This window comes from Neovison vison, chromosome 4 (genome assembly GCF_020171115.1).
Source record: "Neovison vison isolate M4711 chromosome 4, ASM_NN_V1, whole genome shotgun sequence".
NCBI classification, from domain to species: Eukaryota; Metazoa; Chordata; class Mammalia; order Carnivora; family Mustelidae; genus Neogale; species Neogale vison.
Genome location: NC_058094.1, coordinates 140,731,271 through 140,758,239, shown reverse-complemented (window position 1 = coordinate 140,758,239; position 26,969 = coordinate 140,731,271). Strand labels below are relative to the sequence as shown.

Sequence of the window (26,969 nt, the reverse complement as noted above, 5' to 3'; positions counted from 1 at the left end):
GTCTTTACTTTGAGAAATCTAAAGTTTTCAAACCTTTAAGGCTAAGAGCCTCCCATTTTTTTATGTAGTGTTTGCTAGAAAAGAAACATCCATGTGAGTCTATGTCCTGCAAACATAGACTTTTGAGTTCTTTCTCTTCTCGCGCTCTCTCCATACACACACACACACACACACACACATTTACACACATATATGTGATACATATATCATAGAAAATGTCAATATTCACGTGTACTTTTAAATGTACATTTATACACACATCTGTATTTTTATTCCTCTGTTTCCAAGCATAAGAACACCTAATATTGGACGCCTGAGTGGCTCAGTCATTAAGCCTCTGCCGTCGGCTCAGGTGATGATCCCAGGGTCCTGGGGGAACCTGCTTCTCCCTCTCCCACTCCCCCTGCTTGTATTCCCTGTCTCACTGTGTCTCTCTCTGGCAGATAAATAAACAAAAGTCTTTAAAAAAAAAAAGGAAAAAAAGAACACCTAATATCTAGAATCTACCCTTTTACCTAGAAGCTAAATGGTCGTTTTAAACAATTCAGTTTGCTTTTTTCTTCTTACTGCTACGGCTTTACAAATAAAACAAGAGAAGCCATATTTACCTGGTTCTTCCAACCCCGAACCTGGTCGCTCAAATTACGAATTGTAGACTCTGCCTCCTGAGCTTGCTGGAGGGCATCGCTCGAGAGTGGCGGGGAGCCGCGGCAGCTGGGGCCATCACAGAATGAGAGCACGCATGGCATGTCCCTGGGGTCTGCACACACCTCAAGGGAGAAAGGATTCATGTTGAAAAGCGACATGTGGGCAGGGTTTGGCTGATGCCATCCAGGTTCACTGAAGCCACTCAGTGCTCTAGGCCTAAGTATTTCTTCGACAGTGGTTCATGCTTAGCACGTGGATGCAACCTTGTGAAACCTGTCTCCGGAACCAAATACCTGAATCCTTTGTTGTCAGCATCAAAACATTTTTACGCTCAGAGTTTTAGGAGAAAACAGTCAAATATCTAGCACTTCTTGCATGTTAATTTCTTTCTTTCTTTTTTTTTTTTTAAATTAAAAATTACCTTTTATTTACAAGGAAGCAAGAGGAGCGAATGTCTATAATCTGTACCATTGTGGAAAGAGCAAATAATATAAATAAAGATAAGATAATAAAATCAAGCCACAGTCTTACTCCGAATTTTCTCAAACTTTGATTTAGAAAATAAAATAATAAAATACAAATAACCATTTTTATATTATTTGTATCTTATATAATACAGCGTATCTAAATTTAGGTTATATCTATACACTTACAAAGTCTAAATAAAAAAATAAAATGCAAGGCAGGAAATACAACTGAAGAGACTTGTATGCCAAACAGAAACCACAAATGCTTTTACCATACCATCATGAACATTTACCTTTTCTTTTAGTCTTTGGATATCTGGTACCGTAATCTGCTTCAGTTTTTCCAATGACGAGTTCTGTTTTGAGGTTAGCGTATCAAAGATGGTAAGTAAGTCGTTTCTGGTTTTTTCAGAGTTTTTTATGATAGAAATGGTTTTATTACTTTTCTTTTCAGCAGATGATGACATCTGATAATGCTTCTTGATGTCCTCTGAGGAATCTACATTAATGCAAATTGAGGTAGGGTAAATTTTGTGAGAACAAACGAAATTCCATACCAGTTATCAAGACCATCTTTTCACAGCGTGAGTGTTGGTTTTGCCCTTTACTGTCTGCCTAAATCCTTCAGCAAACTGGTTCATCTCCAGATCGCTTGCTTATCTGTAATTCATGAGGACTAAGTGAAATAATCCGAGAGTTTGCTCTAAAGTGTTCCACAGATGGATGAAGTATGTATAAATTAGTGTCAGTGATGACTGCCTGTACGAACCCACACGTGACAAACCAGCCGAGTTCACCTCATGAGATGGGACAGGAGTTGACAAATTTGTTCTGGAAAGGGCCAGAGAACAGACAATTTAGGCCTGCCGGCCGCAGCATGTCAGTCACAACTTCTCAGCCCTGGAGAGTGAGAGCGGCCACAGGCACCGGCCGGTGAGCCTGTCTCCTGGTGAGATTCCCTTTATAAAAACAGGCTCTGGGTAGAAGTTGTGGGGGGACCCTAGCGTGCTGACCTGTCATGCTGAAACTGATGACAGCAGGTCACAACTGCGGAGTGTTTTCTCTGTGCCTGCACTTCCTGTCAGTTTTCTTCCTGAATCTTCACAAAACGCTGAGGTACGTGTTAGTGGGATCACTCCCGCCTTGCGGAGTGATGAAGATGAAGCTCTAGGGATGAAAGTTATTGGCCTGAGGTCTCACAGACAGTGAGGTAGGTGGTTTGATTCTAGAAAGTATGTTCTTAGGCTCTGATCTGTATTTTCCATGTTTTTAGTAAAATACAAATTCATGAAGATAATACAGAATGATTTACTGCAAATGATAGTGTCGCAGGACTTTGAACAGTAACTCCATATTTTAGGAACCAGAAGCCCAGAGTCCTGATCTTTATTCTCTATGTAGCTAGAAGCTGGGCATGAGACAATGACACCTTCCTACTGCTTGGGATGAGCTTTGGCCTTTATTTATCTGGCAAATTTTAGCCTCATTTTGTGAAGTCTAAGGCAGAAGTCACCTATTTCCTGGAGCCTTTCCCAGTAAACCCACGAAGAATTCTATTCCCCGTGCTTTATTTGGGGGTCCAAATCTTTCAGGCCGTGAACCATTTTGAAGAGGCAACCGGACAGCAACGCTTGAATGTCCTTTCTCTGAGTGTCACTGTTTGTTCCTTTGACTCAGAGGGAAGAGCCAAGGCAGGGAGCTTTCTGAGCCTCATTGCCGTGCTCAGAGGGACAAGCTGGTTTTGAAACATCCAACTCTCAGTCTGAAGCCTGTTACATGAGACCCCTTACATGCCGTGGCACGAGGAGAGAACTCTGGGGGTCAGCACTGGCTTCCTAGCAGACACTGTTAGCCGTATTCATTATTTTCAGCACATGCTACCCAAGTTCTGGCCTGTTGAAAAAGTTGAAATATTCGTGTTCAAATAATACCTTTAATGGGTGTGTTTTCAGGTCCTAAAGTGCTCAGGCTCTGTGGCAATGAGCCCCGGGCAACTTGCTAACAGCACGTATGATGGATGGCCGTGAGCAAGCATCCATCCGTGGGGCCTCCAGGTGCGTTTTCTCTTACCCGCGATGCTTGTGCTGCGGGCATGGGAGCGCAAACCGATTTCTCGCCGGAGTTCTTCAAGTAAGAGGTCTGCTTCATTCCTCCTCCTCCCTATCCTTTCTTTCAGATCTGGAAACTCACGCACAGCTTTCATTTGCACACTTAGCTGCATGATTTGTTCCCTGGAGGGGAAATGACAGTGAATGTAGCGAAGCTTGTATTCCTGTTGATAGACCAGTGAAAAAAACACAATACTGCCCTCATGATCAGACAACCTCATAATTAGAACCGATCTTTCTTCCCCAATGGTGTTTGACAGTTTGTCGCTCTGTTCATGGTTCCTCTCTTTCTTGTCAATTCAGCTTCCAGGAATATTTTAGCACTCACTTAAAACACAATCCACATAGGAGGTCTCGCGGGACAAGGGCTTTGAATCTTTCCATTGCAACTATTTAGACTCTGTCTGTCTCCCTTTGCTTTGGGTTTGCAAAAACACGCATTCAGACACGGTTTATTTAAATCCATGAGATCCGACCTATATTCAGCTTTCAACAGGGGAGTCCTCACCCAGCCTAAGGAAAGAAGCAGTTCTCTATCGAGAATAAATCCGCTCCCAGCAAGGATCCTTCTAGTGCCACTGCTGTATAGGGTCCTTGTCATTCCCGTGAATGACGAGGAGGTTTCCTTGTTGGTGACAGTACCCAGGCCTAGGGTATGTTCCCTCGCCTCATTTTCTCCATGGCGCTAGCTCTGTCCTGCTTCAATGTGCTGGGCTCAGCACCCATTATTTTCAAGGAAATAATCAGTAATGTCCCTCATGCTAAGAAAATTTGGTGCAAATTGTGATGAGTACAGTTGAGGAAAATGACAATAGGAATCTTTGGGATGAATTTATCTTGGCAGAAATGCAAAGCATTAACTAATGCTTCCTAGCATTTTCTGCTCTAACTCTCCCTTCTAATCTACAGACTTTTCCTTCTGGCACCAACTGTCAGGACCATAATTCATCACGTTAATAATAATAATAATGATAGTAATTACTGTTATTACAAATGTGACTCTTGAAGCCCAGCAATGCGCCAGGCACATGCTCAGTAGCACGTCTAATTCTCCCAAGAAATCTGTGAAATAGATTTCACAGATTGTGAAATAACTTGCCCAAGGCCACACAGCAATACATGGATTTCAGTCACGGGATCTATACTCGTGACATCCTGGCTTTCCAGTGTCCTCCGCCTCACTTTTTGTCGGTAATTTTCCCAGCAAGCATTTGTTACATTACTGAAGGGAGCCTGGAGAAGGTAACCTCTGCCCTCAGGGGCCCCTTGGTGAGGTGACTGCCCAGGAAGCACAGGGAGGTGGGAAGATGGAAAAGGAAACACATGTCTTTTTCTGAGGAGGTCATGGAAGGCTTCAGGGAGGAGGCGGTGTTTTGGTGGTTGCTAAGGAGGAAGAGGAGCTCTGCAGGTGGCCTGGGAAGGGACAGACGTGCAGGTGTCTGACAGAAGAGGCCTAGCCCTGGGACTCCTGCTCCTCTTGCTGTCTTTCTGCTCTACTCCGAGGTCCTGTGGTCTCTTTGTTTAGAATGCCCACTGTCGACTGGCTCATTCTGACAGGATCACTTTGTCCTCCATATTCTAGAACCACAAGCCGGTGGTCCATGAGCCAAAGCTCATTCTCAGACAGATTTACTTGGCCTATTCGGTGTTTCTAAGAGCACCTTTGGATTAGCTGCTGTATTTTAAAGTGGGGGCCTTTGCATAAAAATCTGGAGGTCTGACATCTCTTAAAAAGTGGGAAGATCTGGGGCGCCTGCTGAGATCTTCAGCAGGCTCAGTGAGTTAAAGCCTCTGCCTTCAGCTCAGGTCATGATCCCAGGGTCCTGGGATCTAGCCCCGCATTGGGCTCTCTGCTCGGAGGGGAGCCTGCTTCACTTCCTGTCTCTCTTTCTGCGTGCCTCTCTGCCTACTTGTGATCTCTATCAAATAAATACATAAAATCTTAAAAAAAAAGTGGGAAGATCTGGGGACCCAGGGCTCAAATCCTGCAGGGCAACAGTCTTTATGAGGCTACAGATGTGCTCGCTTTCAGCTGCCAGCCTTGCCTGGCCCTTCCTTCGAACTATGTCGGTGGACTCTTACCTTCTTTCTTGTGTAACTTTTAAGCTGTTACCATGTACCTCTGGGACTTCCTGCCTGATGAAAATGAATGGCCTTATATCGACACTGGTATTTTGTATAACATAAAACTCTGCATCTTCAAGTATTCTTTAATCTGGGACCTTTGATAGTGGGGCGGGGTGGGAGGAAGGGGATATTCTGCTGCATAATCAGTCTTTCTGATTTCTTAGTAGACGATGTGCTCATAGAAGGATGGAGAACTGTATCTCGTGCATTCTGGTTTTTGCCCAGAGCAATTGGCAAATTTTTTCTGTAAAGGGTCAGATAGTAAATATTTTAGACCTGGCGGGGGGGCCTAGTCTCTGCCACAACAGCTCCACCTGCCCTTGTCCCAGGAAAGCAGCCACAGTGGACAGGCACATAAGTGGGCATGGCTGTGTACCAGCAAAGCCTCATTTATAAAAGAGGGTGGCCTGCGGGACTTTTGCCTATGGTTTCCTGAGCCATGACCCAGACCAACCAACATAATTTCCAGAAATGTTTGATGTGTGTTGTATAAATATATATAACATATAATAAAAATGACAATGTATTTTGAGGAAATTCTCACACTTGCTCTATGACTTCACATTAATGTATGGGCTTTCCAAGCAACCAAAGAATTTGGGAAGATTCAGCAAATTTCCCCCTGGGTGCCTGGTTGGGAAAAAAAAAAAAATCTGTATTATAAATGACCCTTTTCCCAATTTTGTGTCTTTCAGCTCTGCTGGGTTTGGGCTTTCCAAAACCAAGCTCTTAATGATGGATAGCCTTTTTGTTCTAATCGATGTTATCTGGAAAGATCCCATGAAATCCTAAGTAGGTAAGAAAGAGAAAGACCATCACAATGACCAACCTGGACACTGACTGAAAAATTATTTCCCTAACGTCCACATAGGTACATTTTGAAACTGAAGCCTGCTTTTTAAAGCTCCACGGGAGTCAAGGCACATCAGGAACTTGCTCTCTATGGTTTGAGCACAAATCTTACCGAACAGAGTCCTGATAATCCTTGACGGTTGAGAATTCCCCCGATGAGAAAACAGGATGTTTCAGAATCCTTTCTATTTCAGACATGTTCTCTCTGAGGCCTTTGAAGTCGGTCTCGCAGACCCTCATGGGCTCTCTTTTATCTCGCATGTTAGCGGCCCGCCTCATTAACCCCTGCACCGCTTCGGAGAGGGCAGAAACCGTGTGGTCCCAGGGATCAAAGCAGCCATGACACGGCAGACAGGCAGGGAATTCCCGGCCGTGACCCCGGGCGCAGCGATCGCATCGCGGGCCGTTAACCCCCTCCCGGCAGTGGCACGTGCCCGTGTCCCGGTCACAGGTGGGCTTCTGGGCACCTTCCCTGTTGCAGTCACATGCTAAAACGAAGACAGAGGCAGCAGAGAACGTCAGTCACTTGGCCTTTTGCTTCTGGCTCAAGAACCAAGCCCACTCCTCTCCCCGGAAAGTATCCCCGATGCCCATTTAAAAACCGGTATAATTACAGAGACCCGGCGGTGGCCGTTACCTAGAGCACTCCTCTTTTTGTCCCACTAACACATCCGCTCATGGTTCCCGGATGGAGATACCAGGTGTCATCTTTACTGTGGGAGCGTTCTTGTGTGGGTTCCTTCACCTGTTCGATGAGTAAGCTGGACCCAGCAGGGGATGTCACACTAGCGTCCGGGGCCACTCCCCCGTGGGTGACTCAGGCGTGTCGGAGACCCTCTAGGAATTCTCGTGACCACACTCTGTCTCAGGAAAACCCAGCCTGCAGGTGCTGACCCATGCCGTTTTCCATTACATAAGGAGAACCAGTCCAGCCTCCAGAAAAGGGGGGAAATCACGCCATCATGTTTACCCAGAGGAGCTGAAAACGTATGTCCATGCAAAACCCCGCAGACAGATGTTTATGGCAGCTGTATTTCTAATTGCCCAAACTTGGAAACAACCACGATGTCCTACAGTGGGTGAATGGGTAAAGAAAACTGTGGTACAAGGGATATTTTTCAAGGCTAAGAAGAAATGAGGTATCAAACCATGAGAAGACACAGAGGGACCTTAAATGCCTGCCACCTAATGAACTAAATCAATCTGAAAAGGCGATGTACTGTAGGATTCCAACTACCGGACATTCTAGAAAAGGCAAAACCATGGAAATGAATAAAAAGATGAGTGGCTGGCATGGGCTGTGGGGAGAGGGGTGGTGAGAGAGGAACAGGTGGGGCACGGAGGATTTTTAGGGCAGTGAAAATATTCCATATGATGCCATCATGGGGGGTATGTGTCCTTATACATTTGTCCAAACCCACAGAATGGAAACTACCAAGAGTGAACCATAACGTGAACTGTGGACTTGGAGGTTATGGTGTGTGTCAATGTGGGTTCATCAGTTGTAACATGGGGGTGTTGGTAATGGGGCTGGCCGAGCATGTGTAGGGGGTGGGGATATATGGGAAATCTCTGTACCTTCCTCTCAATTTTGCTGTAAATCTAAAATTGCTCTAAAAAAAAAAGTTAAAACAACAACAACAACAGATGCTACATGTAATTCAGTTGAGTAGCTTTTTGATTAAGGCTGAGGACAGAGAATGGATAGAGCTATGGAAGTTACAGCAATTTCCAGAAGGTCAGGACATCATTAGCCTGTGTCACTAGACTAACTGCAAGGAACAAGTGATTTAAAAATGCATTTTACAGCTTGAGTAAAAACCCCGATTACAAATAAAAACTGATTAACACACTAGGCTCCTCAACTAGATCCCATCTGTCCAGCACATTTGCTTTGGCTCAGAGGCCTCAGCAGGAGCCTCTCCGGGGCAGCACTAGGTCAAGTCACCAGCTTATTAATGGCTCTTTTCCAGGAGCGTTAGAAAAGTCTATGGCCCCAGTTGATCATTTGCAAAGTTTTCTCTATCAAAGCTGAAAGCATTTCAGAACACAAGATTATTGAAATATTAGGAGGGCACAGACGAAAAATGCTCAGACAGATTTTCCAGGAGCCAAATTCTTCCCTGGTTTTTAATGTCTCCATTCCAGATAGAAAACTAAGTGGGACTGGGGGGAACCACTGAGGATACGGATTTGAATGGGGCAAGGAAATGAAGGCCATTTATCTTAGCCACAAAAACACATTTAGAAAGGAATAGAGAGGAGGAAAAAGTTACCATGTGTGGCTATGTAGAGGTGACTACAATAAGCCTACCGCATTGGATATTTCTTTGAACTGACCTCTTTTGGCAGCAGACCGCAGAGACTCACAAATCCACTAACCCAGATTCTCAATCTACTGTCCAATATGGTAGCTACTTAGCACCCGGGGCTGCTGAAATGTAAATGAACTGAACACATGGTTCTTTTCTTCGTCCACACTAGCCACATCTCAAGTGCTCATCAGCTCCCAGGCCCGTGACCCCCTGCATCCCAATGGTGCCAATTGGACCATTTCCATTGCTGCTGTCAGACGGTGCTGCTCTAAGCCCAACAATCAGTGCTAAAACATGGGGCGAAAGGCACTAGAACATGAACTCCACGAGCATAGGGGCCTTGCCTTATCTGCTCACGACCTAGCGCACCCAGGAGGCATTTTTGTGAATGTCTTAAAATAAATGAAACAGGGAATATCTGAAAGAGCCAGAATTACAAGATCCAAGTTGGGGAAACATTCCCTCTTCTTCTGGCTTCCTATGAACCATCTCCCGGCCTGCACCTCCCTCTAGAAGCTGTTTATGTCAATATGCAGAAAACAAGCCACAGATCATGACCTCAAACGTCTGTTGCATTTTAGGGACTTTGAGGAACTGCAATCAGGCTTCCACACATGTAATGTAGCCAAAGGCTTGACACAAATCTTTTTATAAGGCTATAAAAAATACTGTTTTCAAAGCAAAGATTGCACATTGTGAATTTTCTATCAAATAAAGGAATTTAAAATTCAGCTGGTTCATAGCATGCCTGTGGTCAGACCAGGCGGATGGTCCTTGTGTTTTTAGAATTAGTAATACTTACGACTGCATCGCCCCAGTGGGTCACGGTAATAATCTTCCTTGCACTCGCTGCAGAGTTTCCCGTCATAGCCTAATTTACACGGACACTGGCCTGTAAGCTGGAAGAACAGTCATGGGTGAGGAACTGCCAAGCTTTATGATCTAAAACAAATAATGAATCTTAATATGAAATCGTTTTCCCTCCAGTGGTTTAGAACATACAGCTGTGCAAAGGCAGAGGAAGGATGATATTCCCACGGCCAGCAACTACCCTCAGCCAGACCACGGCTCAGGAGCTGATGTGTTTTGGCTTTGGGCCTCTGAATATACCGCCTGCTTCCAGCTGTTTGAGGCCAGGTGGCCCCAAGCCGGGAAACATACACAGATGTAAATGAAAACAAAACACATCACGGGAAACGGGCCACATTCTTTTCCTCTACAGTTATGGGAGTTCGTGCATGATGAACAGAGAAGCTGAAGGCCTGGATGAACATTGATCAACTGATTTGGCAAATAATGTTTCCATTATGGAATGTACAATGGAGCTTCTCCCAACTGGGCTAATGTTTTGCTCAACAAAGCAACATTTTTTTGCAATTGAAGCTTAATCATTTAATGATGGTTATTTTACTGTGTTTTGGGGGAGAGGGCTAATCTTTTGTATACCCTCTCAATGGGATCCTTGACCAGCCTTTCTGAAAACTGGGGAGGTTAGAAAATTCACAGGAGAAAAATACAGAAGCAAATCACTATTGTCAGAGTACTTGGTTATACTTGACCAAATTTGCTTAAAGGACAGCTCCATCGGTAGTCTGACTTATAAAATGACCAGATCTACAACAGCTTCTGCCTTTCTTTGGCGTTCCCATTAGCTTCTGCTCAAATATAAGGAGTTGTGGTGAGCAGGCTGTCCCTGAGACCTGACAGACTTCTGGTTGTCCTTAACTGTTGGGCAATCTTTCCTCCCATGGGTGGAGAGTCTGCTCTTTTGTAACTTGTTGCTGTTGTTCTGAGCCCTGTTGCACAAAAAGGGCAGCCCCCCCTTCCCTGGGACAGTCCCTCTCCCAACTGGAGATGACCATTCTCAGTTTGCATTTGCTTCTTTTCTTTGGACTGATCACCCCTAATTCCTTCAAGTCTTCACCCCAGAATAGTGACAGTACTCTCCTGATTGGCTTCCTTGGGACAGGTACTAGTTTGTCAATAGAATGTTTAAAAGGTAGGACGCAGAAGTAACAACGATGTTCCTATGGCTGTCCGACCAGTGCAGAGGACTGTAGGACAGTGACTGGCCTGACCCTGAGTGTGGCATTCCCACCGGTACAGCTGGAACGGACACTGTGTCTTTGGCAACCTGGCCACCACGGCTGGCTCACAGAAGCAAAAATCCTCAGATGTTTTTCACAGGAGCTGGTGCCAGGTTCTTACTCCTACTCTGCATTGATGCAATGGATTTTAAAAACCCAATTGCAAAACTTTTACTTTTATCCTGGTACCATTTCACATTCTTCTTTCCAGCCAACAGGATGGGCTGTGAGGATATCTTGTCTCGTGTTCTGTCTTTATCCCAGGAGCTTACAACTTTGCCGTATCTGCAAATTTGATAATATTTGGGAGGCATGTTTCCCCACCTCAATCCCAACCGTTGATGAAAATATTGGATTGCACATTTGGCTCTCGCTCTGTAATAATGCACCAAGGATGACCTCCTGCATGACATAGAGACATTTACCAGCTTGTTTAAACAGCTGGGAATCTAAATATCTACCTGTCTCTCATATACTCCAGTGAAAATGTTTCCTGATTTTAAAGAGCAGTCTTCCCCAAGGAATCCCCAATGGACCAGACAACCCCAAATAGCCTTGTCATCAGGGGGTCTTCCGGTTAAACCAATGCCATCTGACTTCTAGCTTCATAGCCTTCCCTTAGCCTCCATGACTGGACTGTGGTCTTCGTTGAATCCTGCTGCCAATATGCTTCCTAAAAGGTCTACGGGGCACCTGGGTGACTCAACTGGGTAAGCATCCAACTCTTGATCTCAGCTCAGCTCAGGTCTTGATCTCAGGGTTGTGAATTCAAGCCCTATGTTTGGCTTCATACTGAGTGTGGAACCTACTTTTTAAAAAAAGGAGAAGAAGCTAAAAGGTCTAAGAACTGTGCCCGATGTGGTATCATGAACATTGGGAGTCCCTCTTGAATTAGGAAGCCAAGCACTCACATGGAGATCAATCATTTTGTTCCACAGTCAGCATGTGTAAGGAGTGTGGGGGGGAATATGAGCCAGGTATGGTCATCTGGTGCTCAGATACCATTCTCCAGTAAAAGGAACCAGGTCTTCTTAAAGAAATGGCTAATTCAGGGCACCTGGGTGGCTCAGTCATTTAAGTGTCGGACTCTGGATTTCGGCTAAAGTCATGATCACAGGGTCATGGGATCAAGGCCTGCATCAGGGCTCTGTGCTGGGCATGGAGCCTGCTTAAGATTCTCTCTCTTCCTCTCCCTCTGCCCCTCCTCCCACTTCTCTCTTAAAAAAGAAGAAGGAGGAGGAGGAGGAGGAAGAGAAGGAGAGAAATGTCTTTTCCTAGGATAGTGGCAAGAAATACACCAGATGAGCTTAGAGTACCTTGTCATGCAGAAAGTGCTTTAAAAAATCCCAAACCTAATAATAATGAGGTATGTCAAAGGGACATAGAAACCCACTGAAATCATTCCCAATGATCAGAGCTGGAGTAACATGAACAGCAAAATAAAGTCATATCGGATTGTAACTTGAAGCACAGTATAAATACCTATGACTCCATGTAGATATTAAAAAATGATTAATAGATGAAGACCTGGGGGACAACAGATAAATCTCAGTGCAGAAGAATTCCAAATAATTTATGGAGCTACTCTGCCCTCAAGGAAGGAGTATGAGACTCCCCGCTCTTCACGTGTAGATTGTGTATGGTGACTTTCTTCCAAGGAGCACAGTATGGAAAGGAGGAAAGAAAGTAACTTTACAGAACAGAACCATGACAAACACTACCTCAGCCCGGTGACTGGGATTCATGTCAACAGTGCTAAGTCATGTAGATGGTGTGCAGCCTTAAGAGGATGTTATAAGAACAGCACTTTCTCTCTGTGGGCTTCTTCCTCAAACCCATAATCCAAACAGGAGAAAACATCAGATAAATTTGAATAGAGGGACATTTTCCAAAACCTTCCTCAAAATTGCTAAGGTCGTCAAAAATAAGGAAAGCCTGAGAAACGCTACAATGAAGAAGAACCTGAAGAGATAAGATGACTAAAGGTAATGGGGTGTCCTGGATGGGGTTTGGGAACAGAAAAATGACAGTAGGTGACCAACTAAGAAAATCTGAGTAAATTATGGATATTAGTTAATGATACTGTGTCATTATTGGTTCATTAATTGTGACAAATCACCATACTAATGTAAGGTGTTGAAAGCAGAGGAAGGTGGGTGTGGGTCCATCTTCTCTGTCCTATCTTCACAACTCTTCTGGAAATCTATCCTAAAATAAAACATTTATTAGGAAAAAAAGGGCATGGTGAGGTAGGGGTATGTGTGTGTGTGTGTGTGTGTGTGTGTGTGTGTGTGTTGGAGCAGAAGGGCTGGAGAGAAAGAAGAAGAAAGAGAAAGGAAAACACGTTCTATATATGAGAACTACCAAAAGTTGACTTGCCTAAGATTTGACCTTTGCATCAGCTGAACAGTGGAACTGAAATTGGAGATAAGCCACGCTTCTCATTATTTTTAGTAGTTGGGAAAAGTCCAGCTTCTTAAATTAGCATTTTGATTCCAATTAAACCCTGGTCCCTGCAGTGTGGACAGACTCTAAAATTTCTTCTCATTGTTTTACCCTTCCCTCCAATCTCTATTAATGTGACAAGTGTTTCAATAAGCCAAAGACCCTGATCATGCCATGAATACTTTTTTTCCATATAGATGTTATATTTGTTTCAAAAATTCTATGCCCATTATTTTATGGACTAAAAATCTCATGTGCAGCTAGGGCATTAATGGTACGTTACAGAACACAGGTTTGCTCCTAGTATACTATCCTGCATTCCTTCGAAACAACTGAGGCTGGTCTGGTAAGAAAAGAGGACATCTTATTTTCCCCGTATGTAAAGCGATTGGTGAGCTATAGGGAATGACAGTTTAATTTCTGAAAATGGAACTACGGTTTTGCAGGCATGCATTGATTTTCATTCTGTTCATCAATTCTGATTAATAACCAATTTCTTGTAGTTTCACTATGATCATACATACAGGGTAGGGAAAGAGAAGCCACCTGTGTTTTGCTGTGCATGAATTTTGACTTCCCCAGTCACAGAGAGGCTTAGAGAAAAGCAAAAGAAGCCAAACTTGACCTTGAGACCCTCATTCTCTTTTTTAGTGCTTTTCATTTCTTGTAAATGCAGACTCTATCCCCCTATGAGGCCAATCCTGTCTAAAAACACTAACAAGTGTATATAAAGAAGACATTATTTGCAAATTTGGAAACCACGTCTCCCCCTCCCTTCCCACTCTAGCGCCCTGGAAAGTTCAAAGCATCTTGCCTGGTCACAGTGGCTGCCGTGAGAGGTCCGGGGGTCACAGTCGCATGGCTGGCATCCTCTGCCGGGGACGAGATTCCAGTGTCCATTGGCACAACGGTCACAGGCCCGGCCCGTGACGTAGGGCAGACAAGGGCACGTGCCAGTGTCAGGGTCACAGAGGCAAGCTCCCTGACCAGGGGGACACTCGGCAGGATTCACCCCAGAAGGATGGCAGGAGCACCCTGAGGAAACAGAGCCATTGCTGCGGGTAAACTCAGGGACAACACTGGCATTCAACAAACATACAGACATTGTACGTATCGTTTCTCAGAAGGGCTCACGGAGGAGGCACCTCACGATGTTTCAGGTCTACCGAAGAATCTAAGTAGGTTGAACCCATTCAACACTTCTGATGGCCCCACATAGCTCTTTCACGTGGTTCTGCTGACTGCGTTCCGAGAGCTCACAATTAGGATGACTGAAAACCTTGCTTTTCTGCCTGCCATTCACGATCTGAAAACAGTTTACTATGTTGACTTCAGTCAACTGAAATAGTTAATATCTTCTAAAAACTTCTGCCACCCCCTCTTTTTTTATATTATAGACTCAACCCCTGGCCCTCTTCTGCCTTAGTGGTTCCCAAACTGCTACATTAAAGACATTGGATGAACTTGGTCCCAGTGCCGATTCTGGGAAATTTTGCTCAGTGGGTCGGAGGTATAGTCTAGGAATCGGTCTGTTCATATCCCAGCCCTGTCCCCAGGTGATTCCGGCACATGCACGGAGGACCTCGCTCTGCTGCCATGTTCCCAGCCCTCAATCCACCCTCCCTGGGGAGCCGGGCAGACTTACTCCGGCAGGTCTGATTGACGGCCGATCCAAAGTGACCCGGTTTGCAGAACTGGCAGTGGGGCCCCTGCGTGTTGTGCAAACACTTCAGGCACTCCCCTGTCAGCCGGCTGCAGGACTCAGGGTCCGTCATGTCGGTGTTGTTGTTGCAGGCACACGGTTGGCAAGGTGCTCCCGAAATTCTGGGATTTCCGTAGAAACCTGCAGAGCACTCTCCACACTGCTTACCTGAAAAGAAGGGAGAGGAAATGGGAATGACATGAAAAGCGTGTGTGTGTCTCTGTGTGTGTGTGTGGGGGGGTGGGTGTAGGGGAGCAGGGATGGAGACGGGTACAGAGAATAATCAGGCTCTTCAAGGGATAATGAGATGTCACACGTTGGGGACGTAGAAGGAAAAATGTTCTGAATTAAAACATTCAGTTTAATTTATTATCCAGTCAGAGAATACAATGATTATTCAGAACTAAAAAGTACTTGGTGAGGAACACATTCTAGTCCTTATATAAGAAACTAGAGTATTAGGCACAGGATCCCCGGGTCTTTCTATAAGAGGGGTCACCCAAGTGTCTCAGGACCCAAAGCCAATCTCACCTTGTGTTCTCTCTGGGGTACCCCCACCCCCACCTACTTCTGGAGGTGAACCAGCAGCACCTGAGATGGGGTCTAGCAGTGTAGATGGTGACTGTGGTTTTCGTGATGTGTGCACACTAGAGGGTGTATTTATCAAGCACTAGGTGGAGAAAATATCCCTTTCCTCCTTTACCTGCTACCTTTCCAACCACCAAGGAACTGTAGTCAGTTAGGTGCCCAAATTGTGGGTCTACCCACCCCCCCCATTTTGGTTCATTCTATTTAGGAATGCTCTCATCAGCCAATCCTGGTCTCAGTTCTGAAACACTGACCAACCAAGCCAGAGTGGACATAAACAAGAAACTACACAGGAAGAGATCAAAATGAAGTAGAGACATAGGTAGCAAAAAGAAACCAAAAACCAAAACAAAACAAAAAAACTAGCCACATCATTTATTACCATGATGGTAACTATCGTTGGAGAAAATAGCAGCACCACATTCCCAAACTATGATTAAATCAAGTAGGTTTCATGTTTTTTCCCTGTTTGCCTGATATGTTTACACTCATGCTCAAACTCCTCAAAATAAAAGTTTTGGTAGAGGGACAGACACAAATACTGAATTGACTTATATGGTGTCTATATGAGACCCAAATCAGTGCTTCAAGATCTGAAAAAAATGAATTATATTTGTGAAATATCAGTCAAATTGACTGGTTGGGATTACATAAAGTATTTGATTAAAATTTTTTATGTTTTAATTGCTTACATTATATGTTATATGAGACATATATATTACTTAATCACCCATGTATCTTACTTAACATGTGATGGTTTTATTTTAAATAAATCTATTTGATTTAAACTCATTTGGTCAGTTAATGTTCCAGAATGTTATTTAAAAAAAAAATTATAGCTTGGAGGAATGAGCTTTTCATTGTTTGTTTCTGAATCCTTCAAATCCTTTGTTCAGTAAAGCAGCAAGATACCAGATTGTGTCTTCTTACCATTAACTTATATTCAGGACCACTCAGTTGTTCAAAGCAGATAAATTATGAACATGGGTTCAGTTTTTAGATAGCATTATGGGATAGAAGCAAAAAGGCAACATGAACTAGACTACATACCTGCATAACCCTGAAGACAATTGCAGATCACCTCTGAGCTCCAAGGATGCTGATAACAGGAATGGGCAAAATACTGGCTACTTGAGGGAACGTCTGGACATCGGCAAGGACGGCAGGACTGTCCCGAAGGAGGATTCCCATAGTAACCATCGATGCATCTGGCAAGACAATTGCTTTTTACCAAATGTTCCTGGAGAAAGCTCACATTAGCCAGTGTGGATTTGTTATGAGCGAGGACAATGCAATTCTCAAAACAGTATTTTAGAAGATGCTTTCTTGCTTCCGTGAAGGGATTTTTTTTTGCTTTACATTGAAAGTCCCAAGGTGTACAGTCATTAAACTCAATATAGTAGCAGTGAATGTACATGTTATACTTTAGGGACATAAATAACAAGGTGCCAGGACAATAAATCCCTGGGGTTTTTTTGTTTTTTTTTAAAGATTTTGTTTACTTACTTGACAGACGTCACACGTAGGCAGAGAGGCAGGCAGAGAGAGAGGAGGAAGCAGGCTCCCCACTGAGCAGAGAGCCCCACATGGGGCTCAATCCCAGGACCCCGAGATCATGACCCGAGCCGAAGGCAGAGGCTCAACCCACTGAGCCACCCAGGTGTCCCCAAATCCCTGTTTTTTAATTTAATCAGACATGGTCTGGCTCATCACAAGATCTTGAAGGACATCAGGAATGACTCTACCTTCCCCCACTCCCTATAGCAATCGTCTACACTTAAATACCATTGAGTTTCTACCCAGTGGTCCTTCAGAGGGTGTTGTGACATCGGAACAAAAGAAACAAAATTAAAGTGCGTGTGAATTTCCTACCTTTCACAGTTTCTCCCAGTTGTAAACCCCCCACAATTGAAGCACGAGCCTGTTTCGGGATCACAAAGTTCCGCGAATCCATTACAAAGGCAAGGGCGGCAGCTGGGGAACCCAAAGTAGCCTTCCAGGCACCGGTCACAGCGGCGGCCGGTCACCTCCCACTGGCAGGAGCACTGTCCCGTTATTTGGTCACATATAGGGCTCTTTGAGCCTTGCGGATGGCAGTGACATGCTAGACAAAGAAAGAGGACATGTTGAGTGGGGGCAAGTGGTGTGCTGGGGGAATGAGTCACGATTTTGATTTTGTAAACTTGAATTCACTGTCACATCCAGATCAGGCACATAAAGTGAGTCCGAGAGCCTGGCATGCACCCAGTACCTGGTCAGTGTTTGTCGAACGATTCCCTGAGTCACCCTGTGAACCGTACGCTGTGAGCCACTGGGGTTTCTAAGCATTGTTTCTACACCGGACCTCAACAAAGAGCATGTTCTTAATGACTCAAACTTCCACTCATCAACTCAAACTTCAAGATTCTAAAGAATATAAAAACCCTTCTCAAGGTGGTTGATTTTTCCTTTTCCTAGGTGAGGTCATAGAGGCTCAATCCTTTTCTAGCGAATTGTTGACTCCCTGGAGCCAGTCTTCCCTACACGAAGACAGGAGGCGGAAGACAGGCTTGCTCCTCTGTGTTTACCCCTTTGTGCATCGTTAAGTGCTTCATCTTTTTTTTTCTTTTCTTTGTTTTTGTTTTTGTTTAAGAAAGGGAAACAGCAGTGATCATGGACCTAAGCACTGTCTGCTGGGCAATGACCAGGAAGGTATGCCATCTCCCTGAATCATGACTAAAAAGATATGGTATTCCTTTACCTGGAAGAATTAACCTATCTGGAGATACCCACCGAGCTAGGCTTCTGCGGAGAACAGTATTCTCACTAACAGTTTACAGTGTGAACAGAGAACTATATCCCCTAACCCGGGAGCCATGAGATTGGATTACCACTGCGTCTGAATAAAGACCTATCTAAGCCCTTATTAATGGGGAGCTTCTAAAATCAGTTAGGGTGATATCCAGGTGGCAGAGCTGACCCCATCCTTGATTCCTCAATCTCATTGTTCTTTTGACCTGGCCAGCCGTGCGGCTTCTGTGCCAGATCGTAAAGCTGGGCCGGCACAGCCAACACCTTTCCTGGTGTTTGCACAACCTCCCTGGACTGCCATCTCTTTGATACACACCGCACGCTCCCAGAAGTACGGGCCGTGTTTTTACCATCACCCGTGTTGCCTTCGCAGATTTGCGTGTCCTCCTTGCACAGGAGCTGTGCTGATCTCTGTGTCATTCCAGTGTTAGGATATGTGCCATCGAAGCGAGCACCACCACTCACGATTACTAAAGGAGCTCTGTATCCAGTGGGTGCCCTCAGAAGGGATGAATGAAATATGATGGGAGAATTCTCATGTACATTTTATCTACGCAGACAGACAGCCTGAATCATGGCATCAATTCCCCAGTCCCCTCGTTTTGGGGAGTTCCATACTGATTTTCCTGCCTTCGGAACTCCAAGGTTGTGACCATGCATGCCCTCCCTCATCCGTTCTTTGCTACGTACGGTGACAGCCATGATGTCCCAAGCCATAGCTTCCTGGTGAGCACCTGTCACAGCAGCGCCCGGCCACGTGAGGCTTGCATGGGCACTGGCCCCCAAGTCGGCTGCAGCTGGGCCCCACTGAGCCCTGGGGGTGACACTTACAGGCTGTGGGGAGACAAAAGAGGATAGTTAGAGGTGAAGGAAGCGACGAGAAGCACCTGGTCCTGTTGGGAGCTTTAGTTCCCTTCACTTTCGTTTGATACTTCTCTCATTCTTGACTCCTTCATCTGTGAAATGGGGAAATTATAGCACCTACCCCAGGGGATTATGAGGATCAAAGACAATAATGCCTGTGAAATACTTAGAACCATGGAGCAGGAAGTAAGTGCTCAATAAATATGACAATATACATATCTTAATAAATGTTACTTAACAGGTTAGTGAAAGGCTTAAAAGAAATTGTTTTAAAAATTAGCTGTTCCAAGATAATCATTATTATTGATATTTATTCCTTCAATTCCTGATGATCTATGTTGGTGCTGGACTATCTGTTTCATTTCCCTTATTCTGTATCTTTCATGGGGTTGTGGGAACCCTGCAGTGTAATGGGATAAGTATTTGCTCAGAACTCAGGAACCCCGGGCTCTCACTGGGGGGAAATTTTGTAAAACCCATCCCCCAGGAACATATGACAAAGTTTGAAGAAATTTTTGAATGTTATAACTGGAGGGAAGGTGCTACGGGTCTTGGGTGGTCAGACAGTAGGGATGACGCTGAAGTTCCTATTAAGCACAGAAAGCCTCCCATGAAGACCCCTCCCCACAACAAAGCTTTATCCAGCCCCAAATTTCAGAAGGGCTAAGGGGAGAAGCACCGCTCTGTGGCTTAGTGAAATGGACAAGTTACCTAATGTGTTTGGACTCCAAGAGTCTTGATCATTGAATGAAAGTTTGATGATGAAGGACGTTGTTTACAGTTCACTCCAGCCCTAAAAGTCCAGGACCCCAAATAAGTATTTTAGGACCAATGTTCCAGTATCCTAGCAGCCCAATGCTACTCCAAAGCTCCTTTTTTATACACTTACTGTACTGTGCATTGGGATTCCAACACACAGCAGACTTTGTTATATATCTAATCATTGGGAAATTGGCATTGACATTGATTGGAGGCGATGCTAAAATAAATTAAATCGATTCATTCACATTCTAAAAAGCTGTGTGTCAGTAGAGCCCACTGGGCCACCACTCACCTACTGCCCCGTTGTGCAGCCTGGCGGACATGCTGACTATCAGCCTTTCACACACATCAGGGAGCACTTGGGGTCCTGTCTTCGAGGCAATTTCAACACAGCTGTGCAGCTGATATTCATCTAAGTCTTGCTTGCTGCAGAAATTCTCCAGTGAATTGATTTGGGGAATCAGAAAAAGCTTTTGAAATAATACAAAAAGAAGACTGAGGTTCATAACTGTCTCCCTTTTAAGATTCTACTTGTATAAACAATTAGACCTATGAGAAAATGCTTACAACTGAAGATTTTAAGATTTTTATTGTGTTTAAGAAATCTTTAAATACTTACATTTATTGACTTGAGACAAAGAAGATAAGACTTTTTTCTTTTTACCTTCCTTATTATATTTTTTAGCTTGCTCATAAATTTGTCTTAGATATCAAAGACTTTAAACTAAGCTATTTGTGATAAATTCAGAAATTATGGCTTAGCACATTCCATTGTATTATTGTGGAACTCTAATTCCACAAACTCTCCTTCTAAATGTTTGTCCTTTTCAATTACATATGAACAATAGTGTCCTACATCAGACTATCTGCCTCTTGGAGAGTCACAGTATAGATTAACATACTAAAGCTCTGAGAAGTCCTACAAGAAATATACTTTTAAACTCCATGCTTCCAGGGTGGCTCAGTGGGTTAAGCCTCTGCCTTCGGCTTGGGTCATGATCTCAGGGTCCTGGGATCGAGCCCTGCATCGGGCTCTCTGCTCAGCAGGGAGCCTGCTTCCCCCTTTCCCTCTGCCTGCTACTCTGCCTACTTGTGATCTCTCTCTCTCACTGTCAAATAAGCAAAATCTTAAAAAAACAAAACAAAACACCTCAGTGCTTCCATGCTTATTTAGCTACTTGGTTCTATACTCAAGTAACACTAACATCCCACAAATTCAATATAACTCAGATACATTTTGTGAATTGTTGGCTTAGCGCATACAGTTATTAGAAGGACAAATGCATCGTTCTAGGCTTATTCTCAAAGAGGGATCATCTTTAGTTTGATACCTATGTGAAGAAAAACCATACAGTTATATTTCTTGAGAAGATTTTACCCATGTTATAACCTATGGCCACTTTAAATGTTTTTCAGTGGCATGGCTGATACAGTGGAGAACATGCTAATATAAGAGAATCGATCATACCAAGTTGGTCACAACTGAAATTAAGATTTAATTCAGCAGGTCTAGTTAAAAGAGTGAACCAGGTGACCCAGATAGATTTCCCCTGGCCTTCTTGTTTTGTCCATACTGAACCCCATCCCCATAGTCCTTTGCTTCAACCCCCTTTCCACCACCCCCGCTCCAGCACCCATCCATACCCCTGGTCCTTCTCCCTTTGCTGTCTGACACACCAGTGGTGGACTCTCAGCCTTAGATGCCCATTTCACAGTGTCTCCACGCCTCAAACCTCTATCCTCATTCTCTCTGCACTCCCTGGGGGGGCCACTCACTGCCTCTTCCTCTTCTGCCTTCACAAAGGAAAGGGAGTCTCCCACTTCCTGCCTCCCAAACTCCTGGCACTCAGGTACTGGCCCCCCCACCACTGCCCCGTCTCTTCAGCACTCATGAAGATGTGTCCCAGGGGAGGAGATGTCTGCCACCATCCCCTTTGCCCTCAGGAAACTTTTCTGTGGATTATGCTCTCTTTCTTTAATCTCTTCCTTTCAACTGGCACTTAAATGTGCTGAAATCTCTCCCATCTGTAAAATCACCTCCTTGATCTCATACTTTCCTTCTGCCCCTGCCTCCATCTCTGCCCTTTGACTCCTTGATAGCCAAATCTCTTGAAACATTGTTTCCTTGGAATCCTCCCTGCCTCCTCCCACATTTACTCTTCTCGCCAATGCCACACCTCTCCTTCCCCCCATCCCTCAGTGTTCTCCTATCAGCCCCCTCCTTACCCCACCCCCCCATTCTAGGTGACCTTGATAATGGCGTGCCTTCCATTACCGTCGATACAGATTGCTGATATCTCAATCAAGGTCTCCTGCCCACAGCTCAATTGTGGGCACCAGATCTGCTCAGACAAACTTACTGGTCACCCCACAGCACTGCAAACCAATGCACCTGCCACCCGCTTTCCTTTCTGTGCCTCTTGGCAGGAAACAGTGCCAGCATCTCCCAAGCCACTCAGTGTAGAAAACTGAAGAAGGTCATCTTTGATATTGACTTTTTCATCATCAACACTGCCTACCCACCTCATCTCCTCGCCCCCACAACAAATCAATCACGAGCCTGGTCCACATAAACTCTTAAATGTGTCTGGGGTGCATTTATCTTTCTTCATCCCCCTGTCACTGCTCTGAGACCGTGTAGTTTACCATGATGGCAGCCCGACAGACGTCCCATCTTCCACTCTTGTTCCCCTTCCCCCATCAATTTTCTACCCTGTAGTTGCGGGGATTCCTTAAAAGGCAGTTTGTTCAGATAACCCCTCCTTCAAACCTTCAGTGGCTTCTTTCTCTTACCCCCGGCCCCCCAACCTCCTGGCTCAGTGATTCTCAATATGGGAGGGGCTGTCCCCTAAGGGGCATTTTGGAAATTCCAAGGGGTAGTTTTGGTTGTCACGGCCATCGGATGAGGTATGTTACTGGCTTTTAGTGGGTGGGGATCAGAAATCCCAGATGTTTTGACACAAAGGAAAATCAGCCCCGTCTCCTACAGCTTTTGAATGCTCCACCGAACATCCATGAAGGAGAAGTCTTTGCTTATAATTACGAGCTGAAAGTCTTAGTCTATGTTTTAAAAACATGTTTGCAACACACCTGCTTTCCTGTCTGTGTCACACTGAGTGATTCTACACCTATGAGCCTGTCCCTGTCTCATGGGTCTGTGGTGTATTCCTGCCAGTGCACAAACATATTGAAGTACATAATGTTTCTCTATAAATTACTTTCCTTTTATGTCTCTTTGTATTTGTGCATTACACTGACATGCTTTGGAAGGTATGTGAGCAGGTAGGCTATGATGCTTGTGAATTGCATTTCAAATCGGTAAAGGATACTGCAAAATATCTGCAATTGAAAGAGGTGGTTGAGTCAGGGGATGCTGGGGATCACTGCTCGAGGCATCCCCAGCTTTTCTGTCCAGTGACCCGTAATGGCTTCCAGAAGCTCTCAGACCACGTTGCCATTCCCTATGTCCCCGCATGTCGGGGAAGGTGCTTGTCTTCACCTGCGCCTGCCGCAGTGTCTAATTCACAGTAGCTACTTCATAAATATTTGCTCAATAAGGAAGCATATATACCTGTCCAGTGTGGTCTCTTCAAGTTGATACTAAAATGACTGTTCTCCAAACACACACCGAGTGAAGAGAGATGCAGAAGGAAGCCGGACAGGCTAGGGTTGGGGATGAGGGGAGCCAACCAGGGGTATGTTATCTATAGTTGCTGGTCTGAGGCAGGTTCGAGGGGAACAGTCCTGGCACCAAGCAGATGGCTCAGATGATAAGAGTCCCTGTGAAGCTATAGGATTTTGTAATGTCATGACTCACCTCTTCTAGAAACTTCTAAAGACTTTGTTGACCAAGTGGAGTCCATCCCATGGTTTAAAAGAACGGTGGTTTTATGTCCTAGAATGGCCAATATATTTTTGACTCTAAACACATTTTCATGGAAGCACATATCATGCAATCGGGAAGGAAATTTGTAGCTGTCTCACTCTGTTTGCCAAACAAAAGCCATCTCTGCAGAAGGAGCCTCCAGGGTTGACCAAAACTTTCACTGGGGCTTCTTGGAAATGTGTCCTAGTCTTAGATATCAGTGTTAATCTGGCTGTAGGAGAAGAATGAACTTGGAAAGTGCCAAGGCTCAGGCAGCCAAGCATCTTCCCAGAGCAGCAAAATCAGTGGGGTAGAAATAACTGCTTTAGTCTGTAATCAGAAAATGTGCATTGGCTTTCTCCCACTGGGCATCCAGGGTCAGGGGCTCGAAGGGACACTGTAGGTGCTCTGCCAGGATCTTCCCGTTTGCCAGCTGCTATGGCATTGGCTGTTCTTTGCTCACAGCTGTCCCTCTTTCCGGGGACTCAGCCAACTTTTCCAGAAGTGAATGCACTCACTGGGGGGGTTAGGGGGGTGGATGATTTGGGCACACAGGCCCGCCACTTTGCCTCTCGGGGCAACTGGCTCCTTGGTACAATTATGCTCCCAAGCTCCCTGTGGGATCAGCTACGCTTCAGTGCAAATCACATCCTCACTCTGTTCCTTCCCCGGTCCCCTGGACCTCTTCTCCCACAAGCATACCCTCAATAAATCAGGTGGACCCAAGTCCCTGTCTCAATTTTGGCTTCTGGGGAATCTGACCCGAATGAGGGATCTAGCCTCTCTTCTGAGGTTCTGATACTTTGCCAAGATCAGGCTGTTTTCCTAAATTTCTTTCAGGTTTAATGGTTTTTGTAGCTATTTGTAAACTTGAAAAACTGATCAAATGGAAGTATTTTTCAGGTAATTTCAAATTACCCATTTGTATTATGTATCTGTCAGATATCATTGCAATGATTTTATTTACACATCTGTCTTCTGCATCAGGCTGAGAATTATTTGAGGAAGGGGACCAAAGCTTACACCCCAGGAACCAGCACAGTATCAGCCCATGTAGGCTCCATGAATGGGTGGTGAATGGATAATTTGCAAGGATGCATGAAACGCAGCATCAAGTCATAAACTTCGAAATTTACAAAATTAGAAATATTCAGGATATGGATTTAAGATGAGGAGTATCTTGGCTCTTATTGAGTTTCGTGACTATCATAATAATAAAATCTCTTCATGATGTATGAATTCCTTCATTTTTCTCTTTCCTTTTCCTTTCTCTACTCTGCTTGGGTTCCCAAATTTTAGCTTTTTCCCCTAAATTAAATCTGTTGGATTTGATTTTCTTTCTTTGTAACTCATGTGTTGGTCTGTGAATGCAAGTCTCTTCAAACTTCCTGGGCAGAGAAAAGAACTTCCATGGGTAGGGAAATCACAGTAGGTTAAACTCTAATTCAAGAGTTTGTTTCTACTTTTTACTTCCTTTCTACCTCTGCCTGGTAGAACCATGGCCCTCCAGGAGCAGGATTTAGACCATCCTTGGCTAAGGTTGCCAGATTAAATACAAATCACCCAGGTGAAATTGAATTTCACAGAAGCAATGAATAATTTTTAGTATGTCTCAGACAGTATTTGATGGCAATATTTTGGACATATTTATACAATATTCAAATCTAACTTGGTGTCTTGTTTCTTCTCTCCCCCTCCCTCCCTCCTGCCTTCTTCCTCCTTCCTTCCTTCCTTCTCTGTTTTCTAAATCTTGCAATTCTATCTCTGGTAAAATAATCTTATAAATGGCAGGGGTTTTTCTTTTTTTTTATTTTAGATGTTACAATACCTGATTTCTAGAATACAAGATACACCTGCTTCATACTGAGTTCTATCGTAGATGATGAAACAGCAAAGTTCCAGATTATAAATTTAAAATGTTCAATGGTTAAAAATTAAACTTTGAAGACACAATTCATGAAATATGTACATACAACTACTTAAACAGGGGATTGTCAAGCTTCCTATAAAATGCTAGACAGTAAATATTTTTGGCTTTGTGGGTCATAAGGTGTCTGTGGCAAGTACTCGGCTCTGTCTTTGTAGCTTGAAATCTGCTGTAGGTAATATATAAACAACTTGCCAGGGGCGTCTGGCGGACTCAGTTGGTTAAGCGTCTGACTCTTGGATCCGGCTCAGGTCATGGTCTCAGAGATGTGAGATGGAGCCCCAAGTCAGGCTCCGTGCTGAGCACAGAGTCCGCTTGGATTCATTCCCCCTCCTCTCCTTCTCCCTCTGCCCACTCCCCCATATAAATAAATCTTTAAACAACTGGCCATAGCTGCATTCAAATAAAACTTTGTAGGGCAGTAATGTGGCAATTAAATCATGGTATCAGACCCTCACAAATATTTTTTAATATTTTATTTATTTATTATTTATTTTGATAAAGAGAAAGAGAGAGAGAGGGAACACAAGCAGGGGTGAGGGGCAGAGGGAGAGGGAGAAGCAGACTCCCTGCCAAGCAGGGAACCCAACACCAACCAGACCCCAGGACCCTGGGATCATGACCTAAGCTGAGGGCCCATGCTTCATGGACAGAGTCTGTTAGGTGGCCCTCTCACAAATATTTTTAAATGCAGTTGTAAGAAATGATTCTGATTTTTACTCACAAAATTACTTTTAAAGAAGCCCACACCATTCTATACGATTCTTCTGAAAGTGGAATGAACGCGATCCTTTCACATATTTCTAATGATCGTGAGAATTAATTGGAGAATACTTTCCAGAAATTAATTTGACAGGCTATTTCGAGAGCCATAAACCTTGAGGCATAGGGTATAGATACTGGTAAATGAAGGCTTAAATTTCCTCAGTGCCCAAACTCTGCCCAGGCCCTAGCCTGGGCCTGAAGTTGTGTACAGAGTGAGAGGTTTAGAAGGAATATCCGTGGCCCACCTCTATGGGGAAAGAGGATGAAAGAAGTCATTTGAGGAAATATTATGCACTGCTCCTAAAAAGGATAAGAAGACAACATAAGGGCGCCTGCGTGGCTCAGTCATTAAGTGTCTGCCCTCAGCTCAGGTCATGATCCCGGGGTCCTGGAATGGAGCCCCGCATCCCCCGCTCGCGGGAAGTCTGCTCCTCCCTTTCCCATTGCCCCTGCTTGTGCTCTCTCTCTCTCGCTGTGTCTCTCTCTGTCAAATAAATAATAAAATCTTTAAAAGAAAATAAAGAAGACGACATAAGCACTATAAGAAAATGCTTAGGATATAATGGAAACTAAAAAAGTATCTGTCTATGGACTTGCACGAGCGCTCTGGTCACAACACTACACAAGCAGGAGGTCCAGAGCAGAACTTACAAGACA

At 44.4% G+C, this 26,969-nt stretch overlaps 1 protein-coding gene and 1 non-coding gene across 2 annotated transcripts in view; both read right to left on the bottom strand.

The window, feature by feature from the left end:
- Positions 1–26,969, bottom strand: part of LAMB4 (laminin subunit beta 4) — a 97,081-nt gene that overhangs the window by 18,476 nt on the left and 51,636 nt on the right. The window contains exons 19-29 of the mRNA XM_044245805.1: positions 20,048–20,225; positions 18,820–18,963; positions 17,212–17,443; positions 16,390–16,547; positions 14,695–14,919; positions 13,864–14,084; positions 9,320–9,416; positions 6,315–6,690; positions 3,186–3,346; positions 1,409–1,614; positions 609–770 (exon numbers count right to left, since the gene is read on the bottom strand). Coding sequence (XP_044101740.1) covers positions 609–770; positions 1,409–1,614; positions 3,186–3,346; positions 6,315–6,690; positions 9,320–9,416; positions 13,864–14,084; positions 14,695–14,919; positions 16,390–16,547; positions 17,212–17,443; positions 18,820–18,963; positions 20,048–20,225 — 2,160 coding nt within the window. The remainder of the gene's footprint in view (positions 1–608; positions 771–1,408; positions 1,615–3,185; positions 3,347–6,314; positions 6,691–9,319; positions 9,417–13,863; positions 14,085–14,694; positions 14,920–16,389; positions 16,548–17,211; positions 17,444–18,819; positions 18,964–20,047; positions 20,226–26,969) is intronic.
- LOC122905767 lies at positions 18,481–18,584 on the bottom strand. The gene has a single exon (XR_006384445.1). It is a non-coding gene; the product is annotated as a U6 spliceosomal RNA (small nuclear RNA).